The 26,543-nt window shown below is 40.4% G+C and overlaps 1 protein-coding gene across 1 annotated transcript in view; it reads right to left on the minus strand.

Annotated features, from left to right (window-relative positions):
• HEATR5B (HEAT repeat containing 5B) overlaps nucleotides 1-26,543 on the minus strand; it is an 81,405-nt gene that overhangs the window by 13,861 nt on the left and 41,001 nt on the right. The window contains exons 22-29 of the mRNA XM_084792536.1: nucleotides 21,732-21,876; nucleotides 21,246-21,485; nucleotides 20,575-20,826; nucleotides 16,598-16,779; nucleotides 14,183-14,251; nucleotides 8,583-8,762; nucleotides 2,124-2,361; nucleotides 969-1,223 (exon numbers count right to left, since the gene is read on the minus strand). Of these exons, the coding sequence (XP_084648662.1) occupies nucleotides 969-1,223; nucleotides 2,124-2,361; nucleotides 8,583-8,762; nucleotides 14,183-14,251; nucleotides 16,598-16,779; nucleotides 20,575-20,826; nucleotides 21,246-21,485; nucleotides 21,732-21,876 (1,561 nt within the window). The remainder of the gene's footprint in view (nucleotides 1-968; nucleotides 1,224-2,123; nucleotides 2,362-8,582; nucleotides 8,763-14,182; nucleotides 14,252-16,597; nucleotides 16,780-20,574; nucleotides 20,827-21,245; nucleotides 21,486-21,731; nucleotides 21,877-26,543) is intronic.

A 26,543-nucleotide genomic window follows, 5' to 3' on the forward strand; every position in this document is an offset into this window, starting at 1 on the left:
GATCTTTGAGTTTGAGGCCAGCCTGGTCTACAGAGTGAGTTCTAGGAGAGCCAAGGCTACACAGAGAAACCTTGTCTCAAAAACAACAACAACAACAACAAAATAATAATAATAATAATAATAATAATAATAATAATAATAATGATGTACATTAAGAATAAATATATAACTATTTTACTACTTTTATTAAGGAGTTGCCCAACAGTTTTGTGTGCATACTTTTTTAGGGTTTAGTTATCTGTGTGTGGGCTTGCTCATGTGATGCACATGCCTGCAGAGTCCAGGCCTGATGTCAGAGGCACTAGAGCTGGAGTTGCGGCAGTTGGGAGCCCACCTCACGTGGGGGCTGGGAATGAACTTAGGTCCCCTGTTAGAGCAGTAGGTGCTCTCACCCACTGAGCCATCCCTCCAGTGCCCACACAAGGGTTTTAAATCTCAAGCTACACACAACACTTGTCAAAGCAAGCACCCACTGTGTGCAGGCCAAGGCCTCAGGAGTCTTTCATATTTTCAGCTGTGAGAACTACTCACAGGTTCCATAATTACACCTTACTAGTTGTCTTCTTTTCACTTCCACAAAATATGAGATGACAAATTTCCTCCAGGATATGTAAATACTTAAATAAGTACATTTATAAATTAAAAATGATTTAAAACTAGATCATAAACAGTTTTTCTTCATTGGATAATCTGACAAATGCCAATGCAAAGAAAGCATGGTGAATAAAAACTCCAAGGATTTTCCTTGAAATTCAATATTGTTCTGTGAGTGAACACTATGCTAAGCTTTTGGAGGAGCTTTAAATATTTTTTAGATACAAAATTCAGTTAACGTGTAAGTGGAGCTGAGAATCCTTTTGCTGTCCCTTCTCCGAACTGTGCTATGCAAAACTTTCTGCAGCACTAATAAGAAAGCTACTAATGTTCTCAAGTGGCAGGTCCTGAGGGGCATCATGGCGGCACTCTACCTAGGATCAGGTGCATTCTGTCTCTGTTAACTTCTGGCAAGGGCTTAGCACTAGGCACCGCTGCTGGCACCTGGTTTAAACTGACAGCTGGGGAGCGTTTCTGTACACCAGACACCATCGCTGCCTCTGTGGACTCTGGACATGTAAATCCTGTGCTGTTTAACCAAAGTGCCACTGCATGGAGAATCGGGGCCCATGAGTTCCGATAGTGAAGTCTCGCCGTGTCAATGGTCTCAGGAGTATAAAATGCTCCACCTGTGAAACAATCAAATCAAATAAAATCATTACTTTCTGTTACAAATGTTCACACATGTAAAAATAATTAACTTAGGCTAGCTGAGCTGCCTCATACAGAAGAGAGCTCAGGCAACAAGCTCCCCTCAGCCCAAGGCTTCCACAGTTCAGTGGCAGGCGCCTGTGCCTCCTGATGCCCACCTTCCAGACTCTCCTCCCTGCCGCCAGGGCACTGTGTTCTAAGACTATCCTCCTGGTGACACTAGCTGGACTCCTGCATGGTCCTCTCTCTTCACCACGGCAGAGGCCTGTCTCCTTGTATTTTCTGCTCTCCTCCCTCCCACCTACCACTTCTACTGACAACACTGAGCTACTCCTCTCTCCTTGCTACCGTGGTGCCTGAAGGGAAGAAAATAAAAGAGCACTCGATAATTATCATTAAATATTTGGGAGGAAGACTGAGTTTTTGAGGAGGAATTAATAATACATCTCCTAAAGAAAAACATGTTCATAATGGTGTCTCGATTGGTCTCAATAGGAGAACTAATTAAATAGAAATAAGCAAAGGACTTAGGAGCACAGTTCATGACTTAGCTAGGATTTACGTGGAAACACAAGCACTGGGCAGCACAGTAGCATAGTCTGTCATGGTTATAGGTCGCTAGCTGTTTCCCATAGCTATTAGGATGTTCTCTTTGTACCGCTGTCACTATAACGGCACTGATGCTTCAGCTAATACTGTCATACCCTGAGTTCACAAAACCAGTATAAAGGACAAGCTCTAAATGAAACAATGCCAAATTTAAGTCCACAAATTTTAAGATGTTATTATGCTATCATTGGTACTAGCCTCTGCCAAGTTCATTTTGCTTAATATTAGTTTGAACGCCATAAAAGCAAACTACTGCATGTAATACTTACCATCTGGGGGAAGCTGACTAGAAAATTCAGCTGGTAAAGTCAAAAGTGCGTAGTCTTTCAATGCTGCCAGCCACAGGCGGCTGAGTGTTGGCAGTTCAGGCTGCACCAGGGTTATTAAACTATCTGGCGGTAGTTCATCTATGGTACCATAGTCATCGTCATCATCATCAGTATTTTTAATTGCTCTCTTTGGTTTTGACTCTGCTTCTTTCTTAATATTCATAGCAACCACATATACCTAATAAGGCATTCATGAGTTGAAAATAAGGCATAAGATAAAATTGAATATTTTAGATTGTTGTAATCATGCATTTAATGATTAAGGAAAATTGTGTGGATATTAGAACATATACAACTTTCTGATTTTTTTTTTCAAAACAGGGTAGCCCTGTCTGTCCTGGAACTCATTCTGTACACCAGGTTGGCCTCAAATTCAAAGAGATCTATCTGCCTCTGCCTCCCCAGTGCTGGGATTAAAGGTGTGTGCCACCAATGTCTGGCACTTTCTGACTTTTTTTTTTCGAGACAGTTTCTCTGTGCAGCCTTGGCTGTCCTGGACTGGCTTTGTAGACCAGGCTGGCCTTGAACTCACAGAGATCCACCTGTCTCTGGCTCTCTGAGTGCTGGGATTACAGGAGTGCACCACCAGGCTTCTGAATTCTTGATAACTACTAAAGAGTGACTTTACGTCCTACTCAGAAGCATCTTTTAACTTATCTGATTTCTAACTATTCCTCTCTCAGCATCTCCCCTGACTAGGAGTCTCTGAGTCATTATGGTATCCTTGGTCCACTTTACAAAGCCTCCTTTTCCCAGCATAGAGTATAACTTCCTGTCTACTGCCTCTTTCCCAGGCTTACTGGACATAATCAAACAGCATTCAAAGAAAAAGACTGAGAGAAGGGAGGTAGCCAGAGAAGGAGATGCATAAATATCCCCTAATCTGCCTCCTACAGAGGCCTTAAAAAGATCCTTGCAATCTCACAATTAGAACAGAGAGCCACTCTAAGGATATAATGTACTTGTATTATCCGTGTCCTTTGTAGTTTGTGAACTTTTAAAAAAAGACATGTAATAGCAACTTTCCTAAAGCATATTCAGAGTACTTCTTTGTTGAGTACTTTTGTTTGTTTGTTTATATGTACTTATATTTAGGCTCTGTGTAACTGATAATACAGTATTAGAAAACATTAATTAAAACAGGAAGAAAAGAATAAAACAAGCAAGAAAGATAACTGCACTCTACAAATTTGTTTTATCTTACAGCACTGCCTCTTTGTGTCTACTGAGGCAGCTCATGCGCCTGCACACTGAGCACTTCTTGGCAGGCGGGACTTATCCTACACTTGTTCACACAGTGAGTAGTAAAGCACAAATCTAGAGACACGATACAGCTTGGGCTATAAACACCACATTCATGTTTTCCAAAGGTATTTGTTGTTGCTGTTGTTTTGTTTTGTGTTTGAGACAGGGTGTCACTATTACCCTGGATGGTCTGGAACTCACTATGTAGACCACGCTGGCCTCAAAACTCACACAGACTGGCCTGCCTCTGTCTCCTGAGTGCTGGGATTAAAGGCACCTACTGTATACCCACGTTTCCCAATGATTATTAAGCTTTGGTCCTGCCCACCACCACCTCAATTTTGATATTAAGCTGATATTCTAAGAAAATTTCCAATAAACACTATAAGTAACAATACATTTGAATCCTTAGTTGGCACTCTGCTTTTGTTATTGTGCTGGAACTAAGGTAACAAAGACAAAAATATCTACTTTTTCTTTCTATAAACTGAAAGATACAACGATAAGGGAATGATAAAAATGATAAGAAAACAATTTAAAAGAAAATTTAGTTTGTTTTTAGGCTGGGTGCATGCCTGTAATATTGGGAGGCTGAGGGAAAAATCACGGTCTGAGGCCAGTTTGGGTTACATAGTAAGACCCTCCATTAAAACAAACACAATACAAGGTAAAGAAAGACTGTAAAAAGAAAAATTAGAAGTTCCAAACTTTATGCATGTAGGACATTCCCTACCATATCTGACCTAGTATTTGGCACTTTCTGAGCTCATGATGGCTTCTGAATGAGCAAACACATCTTAGGGAGCACCAGTGAGGGGCAGGTCATGTGCAGCATGGAGTGCAGCAAAGGCAGGTATGTGAAGACAGACATGCACACTAAGGCTAAGACAGACAGACTGTGGGCAGGAGACGCAGAAGAACAAGAGCAGGAAAGCAGAGGGCTGTGTGGCCTTTGAGTGCACTGAGTCCCAGCTCTGAGCACAGGAAGCGACAAGAAAGGAGAGAGGCACTGCAGGAGTTTTCATGTCAGGTGTATATAGTTTCCTACTTCCATTTTAATAAATTTGCTGTAAGAGGTTGGGGAAGTAAAACACTGCATGTGATAGCACACACGTGTAATCCCAGTAATCAGGAGGCTGAAGCAGGAAATTTACTACTCGTTTGCAACCAGCCTGGTCTATATAATGAGTATAATGAGGGAGACACTACATGAAACAAAACAAACAACAATAAAAAACATAAGAGTCTAATAATGCCTCATAATCCCAACTTCCCACTTTTTAAAAAAAGATTTATTTATTTATTATTATGTATTCAGTGTTCTGCCGGCAAGCACACTTGCAGGCCAGAAGAGGGCATCAGATCTCATTATAGATGGCTATGCACCACCATGTGGTTGTTGGGAATTGAACTCAGGACCTCTGGAAGAGCAGTCAGTGTTCTTAACCTCTGAGCCATCTCTCCAGGCCCCACCACCACCACCAATTTCCCGTTTTCAGTTCTTTCATTGTAAGCTGTAAATTTGCCAGAGAGCTTTTTATTTAATTTTACCAGTTAATTTGCAATTTTCTCAGTCTTCATAATCATATCCTAAAGGCTGCACTGGATTAAACCATAATGTGCCACTAATTTCCCTATAGTTCAACAAATTCATGTTTTCTTCTACTTGTTTAGTGTAGGCAATCACAGAACTTAAAGGCACACAGCAAATTATTTACTTCTTCATGTTACAAATAACACTGTAAGTAAACGTATCTATGCACTTACTTCTTTTGTCAGAGAAAAGGGCCATACAAAGAATCCCAGGGTCAGTGCAAAGAGTTATTTTGATGAAGACATGCTCTCTTGTAAGCACTGTTCTGCCTGTGCACTTGTAGAGGCACAAGGTACAGGGTCAAGTAAGACAGGTTCTGAAGGTGGTCAGTTATTTGAATAACTGTTATTCATGGCTTTAGGAGAAGTAATCTCAGTGGAGTGATTAACTAAAGAAGTGGAGATAGTGGAATTCGTTCAAGAAACTTCAGGGGGTAAGAAAAGACAGGGCAGGAAGAAAGAAGAACCAGAGACGAAGGGCGTGATAAAGATGTGAGGATCCAGACTGACAGCTGATAGCATGGAACACTCTTACTTTCTGCTGCACCTCCTAGTTCTGAGTTTGTTTTGCTAAGTAAATGCAGTATATCTGTCTTGTTCTTTACTATCCTGCCCCAGAGCTGACATTCCATAATATACTGTTGGAGAAACCAGAGTGGCGATAAGAGAAATATTAGCTCTGGATTAAAGCAAAATTTTAATAATTGTAAAAACTAATCATAACAGGTAATATGCAGTCTTTTACACTGATATCTAATTTAATTTACACTATAATCCTATGAAATATTTAGTCATTTCCTAAACTTTAATGTTAAAAAACAAATGGAGCTAGAGACATGGCTCTGTAATTAAAAGCACTTACTACTTGTGCAGAGCATCAGGCATGTACATGGTTACATACATACATACATACCTACATACATACCTACATACATACCTACATACATACATACCATTTATACACTTAACAAATTAAAACCGAAATAAATAAATTCTAATATGAAGAAAACAGGTTCTGAATAGGCAAGTAAGTAACATCCATCTCAAACAGTTCACATAAACCTAAAGACTTGAAGTTGGCAAACAAATTTTCTAAGTGAAAAAACAGAAGTAAAAGTAGGTCTTGAGTAGAGACATCTAGAATAGCCTGGCCTGTGACAAAGTGATAAAAGAGATGAAGTGAAGTGGTAGAGAAGTTCCACACAGCAGGAAGAACTAAGCCTGATGTACAAATTGCTAAACAATAATACAAAGTACTCCCACATACGAAAGGATTCCAAATGAATGCACATTACTAGTTCTGTTATGTGGCATTCTGACCTAATTTTAAAGGCATTTATTTATCTCAGTTCAGTGCCAGGCACAATGCTTTGCACTCTTATACCAAATGGCTCATGAAAGATATTTCCACTTATTAACGATAAAACTGAGGCTGTGAGCCAATTGTCACTTGAAGGAGTCACACAGATGATTAATCCTGAGATAGGACTCGTTCCAGGGTTTGACTCAGTATTTAATGTTCTCAATCCTGAACACCGCCAAACTTCCCAGAAGGTCACAGGAGCAAATGTGCAGTGGACCTGCTACATTAAAAGGATCTTACATGGTCACAGTATTACACCCTCCTGGGAAAATTAATTAAGGAAGATTTGAGATTGAATGCCAATTTTTAGGAGTTTTATTTTTTAAGAATAAAATTCACCAAATAGTATCTTTCCTTATAATACTTTCAATATACAATTAGATTTGCATTATTTTAAAAAAGACTAAAATTGTATAAATAAAAGCAATCACTCTACTAAAATAAGCAAAAACAAACAAACAAACAAACAAACAAAAATTTATTTTGCCAAAATACCATCAGAGTGAAGTGCAGGATACCAAGGATACTTTATTGCAAGATAGCTTGATCTATAGCTTAAAAATCAGAGAGAAAAATAATTTTGTTTTGTTTTGTTTTTCAAGACAGGGTTTCTCTGTGTTAGCCTTGGCTGTCCTGGACTCACTTTCTAGACCAGGCTGGCTTCGAACTCACAGTGATCCACCTGCCTCTGCCTCCCAAGTGCTGGGATTAAAGGCATGCAACACCACGCCCAGCTGAGAAATTTAATTTTTATGGTACCTCACTGATCTCTACATTTTTTCTTGAAGGAATAAATCCACGTCCCTCCCTCCAAAGCCCAGCACCCTTCATCTAAACTGACTACTACACACGCTGAGGCAGCACTGCTGTTCAGCGGTCATAGCTGCTGGAACCACAGAAATGGAAAAACTGGCTGAGGGGCTGCAGAGATACTCAGACACTAAGCAGCTGCTGCTCTTGCAGAAGACCTGAGTCTGGTTCCCAGTGTAACATGATGCCTCACAGCCATGTATAATTCCAGTTTGAGAGGATCCCTTTTCTGGTCTCTGAAAGCAGTAGGCACACATGTCATGCATATACACACCTGCAGACAAAACCCCATACACACAAAATAAAAATAATGGGCTGAGCAGCCGGGCATGATGGTGCATGCCTTTAATCCCAGCACTCGGGAGGCAGAGGCAGGCAAATCACTGTGAGTTTGAGGCTAGCCTGGTCTACAAAGTGAGTCCAGGAGAGCCAAGGCTACACAGAGAGACCCTGTCTCCAAAAACCAAAACAAGAGCTGGTAGAGAAAGAAATCAGTCACTGCAAATATTAGAGGGCAGGTGATAATAATTCAAAAGCAACTGAAAATTTTAGAAAAGATAATTTAAAACAATACAATTTTATAGAGAAGTGCCCACATATATATGTGTGTGCATCTCTCTCCCTCTTGTCCCTCTGTCTCTCTCTCTGTCTCTGTCTCTCTGTCTGTCTGTCTGTCTCTGTCTGTCTGTCTGTCTGTCTGTCTGTCTGTCTGTCTCTCTCTCTCTCTCTCTCTCTCTCACACACACACACACACACACACACACACACTAGCTGTGAAAATGAAACAGGTTTAAAAGCAACTATTAAAAAATAAATAAAACAGCCAGGCATCGTGGTGCATGCCTGTAATCTGAGACCAGCCTGGTCTACAAAGCAAGTCCAGGACAACCAAAGCTGCAGAGTTGGGGGGAGGGGGGGAGAAAACAAAACAAAAACAAACAAAACAAACCAATAAACAAATCTGGTTACTAAGGTAGTAAGTCTCCTAAGCAATTAAATGAAAGAATCTTAGCATAAAATATTTTTATTATTTATATTTTTATGTTTTTCATTGCTAATTTTTCTATAATAAATAACCCTTCCTCAATACAAAGAATTTTTGTTTCGTGTTTTCAGAGAAGGTTTTGCTTTGTAGCTTTATAGCTTTAATTGGCTTAGAACTTGCTATGAAGCCCAAGAGTAGCCCTGACATGGCAAATCTCCTGCCTCAGCCTCCCTAGTGCTGGGATTACAGGTGTACGCTACCTGTAAGTAGCCTGTAAGGTTTACAAAAGACTGATCAACAGTTTGAAAAGGCTTTCCATGCAAAGGCCAGTTTTCATGCACACGAGATTCCCCAGTGGCCACCAGGGATGGCAGAACAGTGAGAAACAAGAAGCCATGTTTACCTCTGCCCATGCCTTAAGAACAGCCAGCTTCTCCATGGTGGTGGCACTTTCTCGGTACAGTTGGCTAGAAGATCCCTTTCCAGCCTGAACTTTATCCAGAGAGGAAACAAGCAGATTATGTACCCGACGGAGATCATTGAGATCGCTGACGACACCACTTCCAATCCATGTGCTGCACACCTGGCCAAGGAACATTAAAAGTTAATGTGCACAGAGAGTAACCTGCACAGAGGAGAGTGAAGTGGGTTCATCATGCCCCTCCATAGAGGAAAAGAAAAGCTCCATTCTATCCCTCTGTAATTTCCACCCAATGTCTGTTTGTCTAAGGCAGGGCTTTGCCAGGCACTTTGGGTGGCTTTGAACTCATCTTCCAAGTGCAAGAATTACAAGTTTTTGCAAGTTTGGTGCTACCATGCCCAGATTTTATGTTTTCACTATTTAACAAAAAAAAAATGTAAAATTAATGGTTTTCTACCTAAAGTAGTTCAGTCTTGAAAAATTCTTCAATAAATTATCTGTTTACCATCAGGAAACTATCAAAATAATTATTATAAAAGGCTTTTTTTAAGGAAAAAGAAAAGCATAGAGTTTTAAGGAGAGAAGATGCTTAGCTATCAGGATAGTCTGTGTGTGAAGACACAGGGATGTTACATGAGGAGGAAATGAAGATCAGGAAGGCTGTGTTCAGACAGGACAGAAGTTAGACATCCTATGCACTAAACTCAGATGATGGCCATGAATGCATTAAATTGATGCTTTAGGAGAACTGCACAGGACAATAGACAGCACATTCAGTTACGTGTCTATTACAGCACAGCATAAGACAGACATGACATGGTGAGAAGGCAGCTAAGAGGAACTTGGAGACAAAGATTGCAGGAGACACCATTTGTTTAGGGCACAAGAAAGTGAGACATAAAAAAAGAGTGAGGAATCAAAAACCGAAGTTTTGTCAAAGCTGCTATCATGGAAGAACAGAAGCATTGCAGGATATTGGATTACACCATGAACCTAGAGATTGTATACTGCAAAAACCTGCTTCTAGTTGTGCTGTAGCTCAGTCCTTGCACACATCTTTAATCCAAGCACTTTCTATTTATTGTAAACAACTAGTTGTGCTGTGGCTCAGGCCTAGCACACACTTTTTATCCAAGAGCTTTCTGTGAGCAGTATTAAATAAAGTTAGCCCTAGGTCAAGAAGCAGAGCAAGCAACCAGCTGACAGGAAGTGAAAATGGAAAAAAAACCATAGCGAGTGAGAGGAAGTCCAGAGGACAGAAAGAGAGACACACACACAAGAAGCAGAAAGGAGGGACATTTCACTTTGAGACAGTGTGGAGAAGGAGGTGGGGCTTTTTCCTCCTGGGATGTGGGCTGAGGAGAATGGTCAGCTGGCTGCTTTCTCTGCTTCTCTGACCTAGTGGGATTTCACCTCAGCATCTGGTTCCCGAGTCTTTATTGGCAAAATAAAAATATGTCTGGGATTTTTGTTTAAAAACAACACAGAAGGAAGGTGACACCATTGTTAGAAGGTCTAATATAAAAACTAGGAAAGTTCAGTAGAGAGAAGTTAGCTAATTTTGATTCCAAACATTTTCACAAATGAGTTCTAAGTACTACTCAAAGACTTGAGGACAGATATTCAGCAGGCAGCTCGAGACCGCTCTATATTCTGAGGGCAAGTGGAGGGTAACTATGTCAGACTAAAAACCTCCACACAAAGACAGCAAGCAAAGGTTAGGAGGAAGTTCTGATTAGGGAGAGAACATCTTAAAAGCCTTATATCCAGACAACAGGGGAAGTAGGTATACTGAAAGGGCAAGGGGGACAACAGAAAAAAAAAAACTAAATCCAGGAAAATAAAGAAAACCACATGACGGACACTAGAGTCAACAGAAGGATATCATCCAGGAAGAGGCCTGGACAGGGCCAGCCTTGGCGCCTGTGCTTACAACCCACGACTTCTGGTTAAAGGGTTGAAGGTGCAGGAGCCTCTTTAGGGAACACAGGCAGGAACTGGGGCTGACGCGCACTGTGGACATGTGGGCATAATGGCTATTAAAACTTCATCTAGCAAATGAGTGTAGTGAGCTCAGGCTTTGCTGCCAAAGAGATTATAAAAACACTCTGGGTTTCTGGAGAATTTGGGTTTCAAATCATGGCTGTGTTCCTTTATTTAAAACCTTAAAACTGTGGCTAAATACTTACATCAATACTTTTATTCACTTAAAATCTTATTTTCAAAAACTGAAAACTATAATAATAAATTAATAAATAAGAGCACTTAAAAGAGATAGTTATTAAGGACACACTTCTGGCAAAATAAATTGGCCATCAAAATTCTGCAAATAGAAAGTTCAAAGTGATATGCAATATAATAGGAGTGTTAAAAGGAAAAAGGAAGTTGATTCCTAAAGAAACCAAACATACTGGAGAGATACAATATTTACGTGCAATTTGGTTGAAATGTAACTCAAAGTCGGGGAAACTTGTGAATACCAGAAAATTGGCCCTAAGTTTTCTTGCAAAAATCCTAAGTACTTCTATTACTTTAAAGAGTCTAGAACAGCTATTCTCCACCTGTGGGTCAAGACCCTTTGGCAAACCTCTATCTCCAAAAATATTTACATTATAACTCATAACAGCAAAATTATAGTTATGAAGTAGCACCAAAAATAACTTTATGGTTTGAGGTCACCAAAACCCGAGGAACTGTATTAAAGGGTTATGGCTTTAGGAAAGTTGAGAACCACTGGTCTGAGGGCTGGAAGGATGCTCAGTGGTGGAGAGCTCTTGCTGCTCTGATAGAGGACCAGAGCGTGGTTCCCAGCACCCACGTCAGGTAGTTCACATGCCCATAGCTATAGCTCCAGGTGATCTTATACCCTCTTTTAGAATCTGTGCTCACCCATCCATGTGTGAGCATATGCACATACAGATACACATGCAGAAATAAAAATATAAATAAAATTTTAAAGGGTTCTTACACCTGGAAATTGCAAGTAACACTTTATGGATTTGTCTACAAAGAAAGAAAATGCAGTGATGGCTCAACAAAACCATATTTAGAAAAGGCCTTGACCCAACATCAAACAAGCAAGTAACATTTATACATTTTAGATATTTAAGTTGCACTGTGTCTGTGACTCTGCTTTGCTGGCTCATGGAAACATCCAGGTGTCCTACATGTAAGGTTTTCTCTTATACGTCTAAGGATTATCCTGACTTGAAGTCTCTTTTTTTCCTTTTTTTAAAAATTAATTCATTCATATTACATCTCAACAGTTATCCCATCCCTTGTATCCTGCCATTCTTCCCTCCCTCCTGCTTTCCCCCCTACTCCCCTCCTCTATGACTATTACTGAGGGGGACCTCCCTGTATATGCTCATAGGGTATCAAGTCTCTTCTTGGTAGCCTGCTACTCTTCCTCTGAGTGCCACCAGGCCTCCCCATCCAGGGGACGTGGTCAAATATGAGGCACCAGAGTTCGTGTGAAAGTCAGTCCCCACTCTCCACCCAACTATGGAGAATGTCCTGTTCATTGGCTAGATCTGGGTAGGGGTTTGAAGTTTACTGCACGTATTGTCCTTTGCTGGTGCCATAGTTTGAGCAGAACCCTTGGGCCCAGATCTGCCCATCATAATGTTCTTGTAGGTTTCTAGGAACCGTATGTATCCTTCTATTTCCCCAATCTCTCATACTTCTCTCACCTAGAGTCCCAATAGGATGTCCTCCCCTCTGTCCCACCTTCCTGGTAAGTGAAGACTTTCATGGGGCATGCCCCTTGGGCTAGTGTCCAGATGTAAGTGAGTATATACCATTTGAGTCTTTCTGTTTCTGGGTTAACTCACTCATTATGATCATTTCTAGTTCAATCCATTTGTCCACAAATTTTGGGAATTCCTTGTTTTTAATAGCTGAGTAGTATTCCATAGTGTAAATGTACCAGAGTTTCTTTATCCATTCTTCTACTGAGGGACACTTAAGCTGTTTCCATGTTCTGGCTATTATGATAAGGCCGCTATGAACATGGTTGAGCATATGTCCCTGTTGTGTGCTGGAGCATCTTCTGGGTATATTCCAAGGAGTGGAGTAGCTGGGTCTTGAGGAAGTCCTATTCCCAGTTTCCTGAGATGAAGTCTCTTAAGGTGAAATTATTCTCACCAACAAACCAGATCTTCTAAGCAGCGCTTTCCTTTATAAAGTAAAAGAATATGCACCTCACTGTCCCACCAGTTTCAACTAAATTTCCTTGTGCAAGAGGAAAGGAGGCCAGACATTTGAACCTGCCACTAGGAGACACGAAAACCATTACAGGAACAGCAACTTGTGCCACCAAGAAGAAAGTTTAAGGGAGATTCAACAAGAGGAATTTTCACTTAGGAGATGAAAGTCTAGCAGTTTTCACTTTTCTAGCCATCAGTGGCTTTGTAGGAGAACCTGCCTGCCTGTAACTGTGCTTGGAACATCAACATCATGCAGGCACTTGCACATGACTACTTCTTACACTTGTCTGCCAGTATCCTAGAGTATACTTTTACCACAACCCTTCAACCAAGATGCAGAGACCTACCCCTTACAGCAATGGCCCTGTGGTCTCTGTGGCATGCTGGCTGTGGAAGGAGCTAATTCCCCTAAAGACCGCCATTAAGGCAACAAGCTGCAGAGAAACCTACACAATGAAGAGAAGTACAACCATGCAACCACAAGAACAAAGAAGTCCCACCCCATCGCTGCCGAGAGCAGCTTGGGCACGGGTTCTAAGCAGAGATGAGGGCCACAGGGCTGCTCTTCCACACACTGCAGAGGAGATAGCTGATGTTCTTCTGCCCAGTGGGAAGCAAACAAAGAAGATCGTTTTGAAAATGATTAGAACTCAGTGAAGGAATCTTTCAGGGAGAGGGGGGCTGGGAGAAGGAGGAACCGAGCACAGGGTTAGGCCATCAGTGTTTGGGTGGCTTTATAGCTGTAGCTGCAGCAATGTGAGACTAACATTCATGGGCTAATGGCACAGTGTCACTTCCATAATGTGAGGCTCTTTTTAGGATAATTCAGTGTCCAGAAATCCAAGAATTCTCATAACCTATGGTCTAAACTGTTTATTACCTAACGGCTGCTACATTCTTCCAGTATTACAGATTTTGGTATCTTATGTTTATTTTAGCTCCTCATATTATGCTCATAGGTCTGTGCACTTGGAGATAATATATGCGGTAAGTATCCAAAGCTGCATCCCGAGCTATGACAAAACAGGGATGTGATTAACACTACTTTACATTGCCTATACAAGAAAAGGGGGAAAGCTGAGGGTAGTGAGTTGGCTTAGCTGGTTCCCTCTGTCAAGACAACAATCTGAGTGGGAATCCACACACTGGAGGATAAAATGGCACTAGCTGTGTTCCACAGGGGCACTGTGCCTGATACACATCAAATAAATGAATGAATGAGTGAGTGAATGAACGATTTGATTTTAAAATTTATAAAAAAGGAATGAACAATATTATATTCCAAGATAAAAATAATTTGATTTTCTCTCTTTAAGTGAAATCTACGACCCCCAGGAATTTACAGAAGGTGGCTATAGCGTGCTTCTTTCTTACCTGGCAAGCTTTTGCTATTATATCTGATGGTGTGTCTTGGGAAAAGGCTGGTCTTAGGGCAGCTCCCACCTAGAAGAACAAGCAAATCATTTATTTCAGAGACAAGTAGTAAACATAAAATCTTTTGTGTCATTGGAGATGAAGACAGCAAATACACATCTCTGTTCCTTTCTTCTTTATCCCCTCTTCCTTATCCCTCTCCCTTATAACAAGATTAGCCATAACACTCTTCTCTGCTCCTCAGGCGGTTATCACTATCAAATCTGTATGGAAAGAATGCCCAAAGGACAGTTTCTTTTGTTGTTGTTTCTGTTTAATAGCAAATGGGATTTTCTGATAGAGTCACATGTTATCAAAGATAAGCATAGACTGTTATATTTCTTGTGTTTCTTCCCCACCCCCATATACAGTTTCTAAACATATTTCTAATATCACTTATGTATCTCTTGGGTAAGTCTCAAGTAATTGGATCAATTTTTTAAAATAACTGAGGAATAATAAAAATTCAGAGGCACTAAGGTACCTCAAGGACCATCTCACCCCACAAAGAGATGCTTTAAAAGGCTGCTCAGAAATATTGGCTTATAAGGGGCAGCTCAGTGGGTGAAAGCAACTGCTCAGCAAGCTAGATAGTTGAGTTTGGCCCCTGGGAACCATGGGGAACGGAGGTAAAGACCCTGAAGACTGTATGCTGACCGCCATTCATGTATTTGCATGTGAGACACACGCTCTCTGTCTTTCTGTCTCTGTCCATCTGTCCCTCGCTCTTTCTCACTAACACATGTACCCACCATACGCACAATGATAAGTAATAATATGTTGTTAATTAGCTTTTATAGTATAATTATATCAGTAAGTAAAGGACTACAAGCTTTAGTTTTAAGGAAGCCAACACCACCACAGATTCTTAGCTAGATGAGTTGTAATGTGTCTGAGCTGAATAAAGACATTACGTGAAGTCTATTGCTAAGTTGAGATTTCTACCAACAGTCACTAAGTTGGTTACACAGTAGCCTGGAGACAGTTAAAAGTTCCTTCCTATGACACGCATGACAGATGTAATAAAAGCAAAGAGTCCAAACTGAATTTCTAGTGATTGACAACTATTCTGTGGTTACATAAACCAATGTTCTTAACCTTGGGAAATGCAGTCCAAAGGAATCAAGGGTAACTATACATGACTGAAATAACTGGAAATGATTAGAAAAAACTGTATGTACATATGAATGTTTGTGGAAAGAGAAAGGGACAGTAGGACAAAGAGGAAGAGGTAGAGTCAACTTTAAAACAAATAAAAATTAACCAATAGACCAATATGGAGAAAGGATACAAAATGGTTTTAGAATATTTAAAATTTTTTCTAAATAAAAGGATTTCAGGGGCTGAAAAGATGGCTCAGTGGTTAAGAAAACTGGTTACTCTTCCAGAGTTCCTGTCTTCAATTCTCAGCAACTACATAGTGGGTCACAATCATCTATAATGGGATCTGATGCCCTCTTCAGTCATTGCAGACATACAGGAAGACAGAACACTTATATACATAAACATATAAATCTGTTCTTTTAAAAGATCTCAGTGTTGTTTTGGTTTGGATTTTTTGAGAGGGTCATGTAGCCCAGGATGGCCTTGAGCATCCATGCTCTTAACTCTACCTCTTGAGATTCTAGGCCTTCACCAATACACTGGGTTTAAATAAAATAATTTTTTTAAAGACCCTCATTCTGTCTGTCTGGGAGTCAGCAGTTGTACACAGCCACTTGGATTAAAGATGTAACTTCCCACCTGTACTTAAATAGGGTCTATATTATTTACAGATATAATTTTGGGTATATTTGGGTATGTTTTGAACATAACATACATACATACATTTATTTATTTATTTATTTATTTATTTATTTATTTATTGTGTGTCTGAAATCTTAGAGTACATATCTCAGGAAAACCAAGGTTACCTATTTAGGGTGTAGTAAACACAACCTCTTGACACTCTGCTCCTGTCAGTAATCCCTTTGAAAGCTATTATCAGGAGTTATCACCTCACTCAGTTTACAAAGGAAGTTGCTTTTATTTCTAGGCCCGTTCATTAAGCCTCAGCATACACACACAATGGCAGCACATCTGCATGCAACACTGCTGTGAATGTTCTCTTTATCTTTTAAATGGCATGGCATGGCATGACTAAACATCTAAGCATAAGACTGGAAAGCAAGGCTGGAATTTCTATTCTAGTTTTATCATTAATATGCTATCGAGATTAAAAATAGTTACAACAGTTTGACCCTTCTCCAGTTGTAGGTTGGCTGAAGCTATGAAATAGATCATGAAAGTTTGAGTTCCATAAGAAAAGAGACTACAAATCCTTCCTTTAGTGACCCTTAAACTTCATTTAGTCTGTAAATAAGCAGGAAAACTTACATTAGCTTGATACTGCTCCAGGATCACATGACCTGGAAATTCTGGCTCAGGCACAGATGCAAATTTCTTGATAATGTCTTCAAGTGCCTGGAGCCCAGCCATTCGCAGTTGGTTGCTATGATCAGTTGCAGCCATGAATGCCATGCGAATCAGGTCAGAGAGATGCAATACTAAGAGGTCATCTGCAAAGAAGAACAACGCAGAAAGGAAAGTTCACACAGACTAGTGTAAAACATAAAAATATGGAGAAATGTGATAAAGCACTTATGATCCACGATGTCTAGGAAATAAGATTCCCCATCAAGTGTCCCCGAGCAGCAGCAGACCTTTAATGTCATGCTAACACAGACAACTACAGCATATACATTGACAGCTAAAGCACAGTACATGAGTAACATGGCTTTCCCATGGCTTGTGATTCTTCCAGAACAGAGGCTGGCAGGACTTTTCCGTAAAGGGTGAGATACTGGCTAGTTTTGGTTTTGTAGGCCATATTCTCTCTAAGGCAATTGCTCAGCTCTGCTGCTACACTGTAAAAGCAGCCGGATGGTCCTGACAGACTACAATAGACAATGCTACAGAAATGAGTGTGATGAACTCCAGTAAAATATTTACGAAACACAGCTGTGGGTTGTATTTCAATCACAGGCTATATATAGCCTGGAGATCTCTAGTGTAGAAAAACACAGTGTATAGTCAAGAAATTTAGTTACAAAAAGTTTTAAAGACTTTTTATAAGAACAGAGTAGAAAGGGAATCTTGTTCTTTTAGCACTAGGGCAAAGGTAGTTCTAGATCTTGCTTAAAAGCAAGTCTCAAAGGAATTCAAATGACACAATACAATAATTTTACTCCATCCCAGAACAAAGTTCGCCACAATTTAAAGGAACAGCAAAACCCAGCACTAACCTCACAGCATTTACCATGCCCAGCATCTAATGACAAAGTACCAAGAAGACAAAGATGTAGAGAAACACAGCTCCCAATAAAAAGGATTGAGGACCAGAAATTGGTTCAGATATGAAAGATATAACAGCATTGGCAGCAGCATTTACCAGCAGCCCGCTGTCCACTGTCAGTGCTGCACAGTAAAATGGCGACATGAATGTGATGGAGCAGGAGTGAGCGTGGGAGCATGAACGTGACTGCAAGGAGTGAATGTGAGTGGAGGAGTAAATATGGCGGCATGAAGACGATGAAGGAGTGAATGTGGGCCGTAAGGCATTCAATATCACAACAAAGATGCTGGGTGACATCAAGGCAGGCGAGGGACAAAGGGCAGTGAACTTAAAACACACAGCAACAGACCACATCTGAGTGCTCTCCAGCCCAGAAGGCTATTCACTGACTCAACCCTACCTCCCAAAGTTATTTAAATTCAGTTTTGTGTTACTATTGAAAAGGTGACAAGACACATTTCCACAAGTTCCTATCTTTAATAAAAACAAATTTAACACTTAAAGTTTAAAGAGCATATATGGGGGGGGGGCGGGTCACTGAAAGTAAAGAGAGAAAGAAGAGAATTTGGCTGGAAGTCTCCAAAGCTCCCTCATGTAGAGGAGGCTAAAACAAGCAAGCAGTCCTGTGAGGTATAATAAACCGCTGCCAGAGTTTGGGAGAAGACATCCCAGGCAGAGGGATCTGGATTAAAATGGGTCTGCTAATGATATGCAAATGTTAATAAACAAAGCATAAATAAAAAGACAATAATCCCCCTGTACTCTCTGGCAACTAAGTTCCAAGGTCTAGGAATCTATCAAATTCCAAATTAAGCAATTGTCCCTGAAATGAGGCCTGCTTTCCCCAACAGTCGCCACCCATAAACTCTTCTGTCTTTTTTCTAACATGTAAGAGGAGTATACAGAGGCTGGAAGTGGAAAGAAGAGCTAAGGGGAGGGCGGGTGTGCTGTGCCTAGGAGTCCTCTCACTAAAGCACAGCGCACGGAAAACCAAGAGATGCACATGCTACCCAAAGGGCCTGGAAAGCACAGGTGGCAGGCTTACATTTTTTCAGAGAGTGAGAGTTGGCTGATGTTTCATTCTAGAATCTAAGCTGGGTCCTATAAGACCATCTTACCACCCAATCACAGCTGTGAAGTACCTACTAAGCAAAGAATACATGCAGAGTACATGGGAGAATCACACCATGCAGTGCCATGCTGTGAGCAGATTCTACATATGAAGAACATTACCCTTTCAGACGAGGTAGGTAATGCATACCCATGAAGGCCCATGGAGGCTACAAGAGGGCATCCGATTCCCTGGCACTACATTTACAAGCAGGAGTGAGTCACCTGATGGTGCTCTGCAAAAGCAGCAAGTGCTTTTAACTACCGAGCCATCACTCTAGCCCATGAACAACCTTTTTTAAATGTTCCTCAAATCTTGAATTACACCTCTGTCAAGACACACCATACTTACGTGGATACATAAGTCCACCTCTCTATCATCCGGACTATTAGTTTTTTGCTTGTTTGTTTGGTTTTTTACAAGGTATGACTATGGTTTTGATTCTTTATGTTCCCAATGTATAGTAAATAGAACTCATTTAATATGGTCTAAATAATGACATGAATACAAACTCCATATTCACTGTGTTTCCCCTGTGCTCTGTGTTCTGATTCACATTTCATATACTGTGCACTGCTATTTATCTTTTGTGTCCTAAAGCCTGCTTATGAATTCTGCAGCTTGCTATATACAATAGCATGAAAGGCATTTTAATATACTATATTTTCCAGCAAATAAGACTCCCAACTTTTCCAGTAAAAATATCAAGTTTGGAATATACTCCTGGTATAAGACTACCCCTCTTCCAACACATACCCTGTGCAGCAGACTCAGGCATGTGTCTGTTTGCAGGTAGGGCACAGACAGTCAGGCGCTTTACTAAATGCTGGCAGAGAGCCAATGCCAGCCTACACTGCCCCTTTAAGGCATGCTCCACACTCAACCCTCAGATAAGATGCACAGCCCTCTGAGTCTAATGGGCGGGTTCTGGTGGAGAGCGAATTCACACTCACGCCCTGCTCCTTGAGGTACAGGAAGATGCGTGCAGCTTGCTCCTCCCTGTGTCACACTCCCCGCACAGAGAGGAGAACAGGCAGCAGCACCCCTGACTGTGTGCACTGACATAAGAGGCAAGGGGAAGAGGCAGCAGGCAAGTACCTGTCGTGTAAGACAACCTCCAACTTTAAGACAGATTTTTCGGGGGAGGGCGTTGTAAAAAGTCATCTTATATGCCGGAAAATACAGTGTGTGTGTATATATACCTCTAGTCTGTCAACTCATACAAGTCAGAAAACCAACAGGGTCAAGGAGAGACAAGCAAATACAGGGTAGGGGGTCTCTTACTAAATTAATTATCTCAACTTCTCTGGGTCTCTTTAACTATAAAATGAAGGCATTTATTATTTGGTTTAATGCTCACTTATAATATCTGATCCAAAAGAGATATAGCACAAAGGCTTATAAAAGGTAAAAAATAAAAACAAAACAAAAACAAAAACCAGTGACATTTTCAATAATCAATGTTTTTTCCTTTCAAAAATGCCCAATAGTAATTTTTATATATTACCATATGTGAAATATGGCAGTTTGAAATGTGCCATGGATTCATGAATTCTGGCTGTTTCTTTGGCAGGGAATGGCAAAGCTCACTTGACTTTGAACCTCAAAGTTCTACCACCTCTTTTACAAGGAAGTGCTAAACAACTGTGCCCTGAGAAAACATAAGTTGTAAATTATGTTATTCTAATATGGGTAAAAAAATAAAATTCATTCACAGATACCTACATCTACATGCATTAACCTATTTACACCCATCTTCAGCTTATCTTCTAAATACAGACAAGTAGTACACAGGGACACACACTTATGGTCAAGGTGAGGCAACCTGCAATAAATAAATAAAGAGGTGAAATATGTCAAACCCATCAAAACTACTTCAGGGGAAAGAAAACTTGATTTTACACTTACTCTTAGGGTTTCGTAGTTTCGCAGAACGTGCCATGGCAAGATCAAAGTGAGCCTGGTCTGCATTCTCACACAGGTTGATGACTCGGCACAGACAATCTGCAGCAAAAACCCGAGTGGCCCAGCGGGGAGCCACAAAAGGCTTTGATTTATCTTCCTCGCCTAGTGTAGTAAACATGGTATCATCATCCATCTCATCTTTCTTTTCAGATTCTTCGTCTTTTCCGCTGCTTAAAAGTGTTGCCGCACTCATATCTACAACAAAAATGAAGGTACCATGACTCGTCCCTAAGGATGCTTCAGAAGGACCGCTAATCCTCATTCTCTGAACACGGAAATGCAGAAGATTCTTCTGTACCAAAAACCAGGGAAGACACACACCAGTTAGTCTTACCTATATTTCACTTGAGTATTTAAATAGAAACATATTATGTTGTATGACAGAGTAACCTGGAGTTTTAAAGATGTAGACATTTAAATTGAACTTTCAAAGAGTTTAAAATACATTTCAAAAGCACATTAATTTATACTATGATATAAACTTGATATTTTATAGAAATTTGTTAATGAAAGTTATCAGTACTTTTAAAAGTAGGCTCGAGTTGATAGAGATGTAGTTACATACCAGAAGCAAAACGATTTCACTGTTTTAAGAGCATCATTTAAATACGTACCACTGGAAGCTGCCAAGACATCTTTACAAAGCATTAGCCAGTGGGAAAGCTTTTCAACTGCCAGCGAAGAAAGCATATGCCCCAACGTGTCATGAATATCAGAACACAGTTTCCGATCTGTCTCTCGATCTAGCATTCCAAAAAGAAGTCCCTCAAGGCCCGTGTCTGTTATGTTAACGCCCTGGTGCCGGCAATGGATATCGCTGCGAGAACTAACTCCAGGCGCAAAAGGACTGGCATCTGAAAGGGAATGTGTATGAGATGTCGTATGTAGCAACAACATTAAAGACCAAGCCTTACACATGACTCAAACAGTAAGAAAATCATCTGTGAATACCCTTTAACTATGATCTCCACTTACATATGGTAGTATTAATTTTTAATCTGACAATAAAAGTAAAGCCCTGGTTTTTCAAACGGATTATTCTGATCTCTTAAAATATGCGAGTTTTAAAACAAAGAATATTGGCCAATCCGAGAACTTACTGCCGCCGCTGCTCTCTTTGTCCCCTGCACTCTTCGCCAGGCTCATGGCATATTCACATACTTCTGCCGCTTCTCTCTGTGCCAGTTGCCGGAGACAGGCCACAGCTGCTCGCCGGAGGAGCAGATGGGAGCTGCACAGGTGAACCTGTCAGAACAACAGTTTCAGAACAGTATTTATAGCTGCCACTCTCTACGTTCTTTACCTGGTGAACTCACCTTTGGGAAGCCTCATCCTTAAATCGAGGTTCCTTAATGAGATCTTGGTTATTTAAAATACAATCAGAGGCTGGGGAGATGACTCAGCAATTAAGAGCACTTGCTGCTCTTCCAGAAGACCTGGATTCAAATCCCCACATCGTGTCAGGCAGCTTACAAACACCTATAACTCCATCTCCAGAAGGGACTGACATCTCTGGCCTCCTTGAACACTCACCATGTGCACAAAACATACCCACACTCAGACATACAAACACACATGGTTAAAAAGAATAAAATTTAATCTTTAAATAAATAAATACAATTATGATGGCATTTTAGCAAGACAGCCATAATCAGTAAGACATATAAAAAAAACGTCAGTACCAAAATACCTATGCTGAGATCTGCTCTGTAACGCTCATGATACATTACATGGAAATTGAGAAGGACCTTCTCTGCATCTTACATTTATGCATGGTCACACTGAAATATTGTCATGTACATAGGAATCCAATGTAGTGAATGGAAAAGTAAGGGGAAGGAACATACAGTAAGAACTAAAAGTGAAGAAGAATATTTAATGAATAAACAAAATCAAGCAAACATGAACCCAACCAAAAAGAACTAAAAATGGAGGCTTATTATATCCAGAAAGTCCCTACAAAATAAATATAGTACACTCTGGTAGCCAAAGTAAAATGTCAGAAATACAACTCTCAGTCTTTGGTGCCAGTGAGGGTTTGAATCCCACATCTGCTGATTATAGTTACATTTGCCTATTTTAAAATAGGAATGTAAAATTCACAGGATTACAGTAGAAACAAGATGTAACCAAAATAAAATACTTAGAGCATTACAGACACTCGTTAATTGCTTACTAAATGCTGAGTGTCATCATGTTATTATAAACCTATATTCATGCACTTTATTTGAGCACTATAGTCATGCTCAAAAGTAAACATTTGAGAAAGAATCCCAGGGACAAATGATGGAGTAGGGAGGGGTTTTATGTAGAACACAAAAACCCTTTGCAATGCAGCCTATCTCACTGCCATCAGAACAGCAGCTGCGGGGTTGGTGACAGCCCAGCAGTTAACAATGTTTGCTGCTCTTTCAGAGGTCCAAAGTTTGCTTCCCAGGCTCACATCAGCCTGTAACTCCAGCTCCAAGAAATCAGACAGCTTCTTCTGGCTCCTGCAAACACCCTTCCTACATGTGTGCGCGCGCGCGCGCACACACACACACACACACACACACACACACACACACACAATTTTTTAAAACTTAAAAAGAGAACTTTTGTTTTGTTTTGTTTTGTTTTTCAAGACAAGGTTTCTCTCTCCTAGACTCGCTTTGTAGACCAGGCTGGCCTTGAACTCACAGTGAGTTGCCTGCCTCTGCCTCCTAAGAGCTGGGATTAAAGGCATGCGCCACCACGCCCAGCCAGACATCTTTTTTTTTTCCTTTTAAAGAACATCTTCTTACTTAAGATATACTTGCATAGCCCTGACATGCCATGTCTGGCTGCTCTCCCTGGGAGGCCCGCTGTTTTCTGAAGGGAACACTGAGGAGGAGTGGATGGGAGGGGGTGGAGGTGGAGAAGAGGGACCGGAAGGAGAGGAGGGAAGGGAACCTGCAAGTGGGATGTAATATATGAGAGAAAAAGAAAGAAAGAAAGAAATGTAAAAGATAAATAAGTATTGCAACTCTAGGTTCAAGCATGAGGGGGTATACTTTCATAAAAACCAGTCTGTGGCATCTATACCCAATAGTAAGACAAATAAAATGTAATTGAAGGGAGAAAATCCTGGTAAATAAATATCTACCTTTCTTCCTAAGATACAGAGTTTCTCAAACTTTCACATACCCTAAGGTTTAAATGCAACCATATCAATAGGAAGAACACATCACTTGGTCACATAGCTTTGGATGTTTTTATCTGTATAATGTCCACTCTGAGTTACCTAGCTGTCTTTAAGAATCACTTTAAGTAGAATACTCTAAAACTTTAATTATGTGGTAATTATAAAGAAAGAAAAGACACTCAACAAATACATTAACTGGCTAGCCAGAGTGAAGCTGAAATGAAACTTCCCATTTTGCCAAGTGCTTTCCTTGTCTGTTTTGAGACAGGGCCTCATGTAGAGCACACTGGACTCTATCTCACAGTGCAGCTGGATCTGGCCTTGAATAATGAGCTGAATCCTCCGTCTCTCCCCACCAAATATTAGGATTACAGACATGGCTATCACACTCAGTTACAAATGTTTTTTAAAACCCCATCTCAGCATCTCTGATATGTAATTTCCCCTTCTCTCTTTACATCTGTGACATTAGAGATTTCGTATACAATCAGTGTTATTTTCCAGCTCCAGTGTCTTTCCACATTGAACTGTAATGATACCATGGCTATAAATCTTTTTTCTCCTTTATTAATTTATTCTTGTTACATCTCAATGGTTATCCCATCCCTTGTATCCTCCCATTCTTCCCTCCCTCCCATTTTCCCCTTATTTCCCTCCCCTATGACTGTTCCTGAGGGGGATTACCTCCCCCTGTATATGTTCATAGGGTATCAAGTCTCTTCTCTGTAACCTGCTGTCCTTCCTCTGAGTGCCACCAGGTCTCCCCCTCCAGGGGACATGGTCAAAGGTGAGGCACCGGAGTATGTGAGAAAGTAATATCCCACTCTCCACTCTACTGTGGAGAGTGTTCTGTCCATTGGCTAGATCTGGGTAGGGGTTTAAGGTTTACCGCCTGTATTGTCCTTGGCTGGTGCATGGCTGTAAATCTTAGCACCACAAAAACTCAGCATTTAAACTGACTATTCTTACAGAGGACCTTGGTTCAGGTCCCAGCACCTACATCACACAGCTACCAACTGTCTGTAACTCCAGTTCCAGGTTATCTGAAGCCATCTTCTGGCTTCTATAGGAATCTGTAGCATGTAGCATACTCTCATGTAAGCATGTGCATGTGCCCACACACATCAAGTAAAAAATTAAAATGGATTAACATAATTCTAGATACTATTATGTCACTTGTCTATTGAGCTTTGTAGATGGTCTCTGACTTAAAGCTTTTTGAATTACAATAGTAGAAAGTGCTACACATGAAGCAGAAACTATCTTTGGAAATCTGACTTTTTCCCAGTTCAGCAATGTGTGGTTGGCCCCTCTAATGATGCTCAGATCCAGCACCATGACTCTTCTCACAGTCAGCCATGAAGTCATCTGCATGAGCACAATTCACAGCGTTACTCAGGTATGCTGTCCAGTAGGTTACATGTCATACATGTATTTTCAACTTCTGATATTTTTAACTTATGAAGGATTCATCCAGACCTAGTCCTTTCATAAGCCAAGGAGAATGTGTATTTACAGAAAACATCAATTATAACGAAAAATAAGGGCTGGAGAGATGGCTCAGAGGTTAAGGGCACTGGCTGCTCTTCCAAAGGTCATGAGTTCAACTTCCAGCAACCACATGGTGGCTCACAACCATCTATAATGAATATGGTTCCCTCTTCTGGCAGGCAGGCACACATGCAGGCAGAACACTGTATACATAATAATTAAATAAATCTTAAAAAAAAAGAAAGAAAAGAAAAATAAAATTCAGGAATCAAGAAAATGATTGCTATTTGGTCAATACTGGTACATCAGTGTACACATATCTCCAGTTAAGTCTGTTTTTTCAATTATCAAAACTGAAGGTGACATTCAGATGGAATCTTAGCAGCAAATAGCATTATAACAACCATGGATTGTTTTGCCAAGACATTCTAATGCAATAAAGTCATCTTTGGCAAGGTTTCTAGAAAGAGAAAGAAAGAATTGGGAATTCATGTATTGATCTACAATTGGGAATAATTTGATGAAATGAGAATATATGATGAAACTCAAGAGGGACTGTACTATCAATTTTATATAGTTGTGTGTTGATAAGAAGTGACAAGGCTGTCTAATTCCTCCAGGACGTAATTCTGTTGTTAACAGAAATGTTCACTATTGGGATTAATTTGCAGAGTTGCTGCTTTAATAGTTCTCTGAGCTTCTACACCACAAATAGTTCCACCATCTATGGCTTCTGCAAGGTATATCCAATTGTGACTGGATTCTTTTGGCAATGACACATAAAACCCTGCTTGTTTGTTTTGTTTTCTTTTATTTACCTATGCCTCATTATATAGCTCTGGCTGGCCTGGCAGTCACTATCTAGACCAGATAGGCCTCCGACTTATAAAGAACTGCCTGCCTCTGCCTCTGGATACTGAGAGTATAGGTGTGCACCACCACGCATGGCTAAGGACCATTGATTTAGTCATAAAAATAAGTTTCAAAGTTAAAATCATTCACTGACAATTTCTAAAATTATTCTAAATGACACAATGTAATGGTTCAGTCTGGACAAGAGGAACTGTGATCACATGATAGACAAAGTAGTTGTTTCCAAGAACAGAAATAACAATTCAGAATTGCTCTTGTACTTTTAAAGATACATTTTAATAGTCCTCAAGCATATTTATATAACCTATTAAGTACTACTATGATAAAATGTACCTCTCGGGCCTGGAGGGATGGCTCAGCGGTTATAGAGCACTGGCTGTTCCTC

The sequence above is a fragment of the Acomys minous genome (genome assembly GCF_964271855.1).
Source record: "Acomys minous genome assembly, chromosome: 8".
Taxonomy (NCBI): Eukaryota; Metazoa; Chordata; class Mammalia; order Rodentia; family Muridae; genus Acomys; species Acomys minous.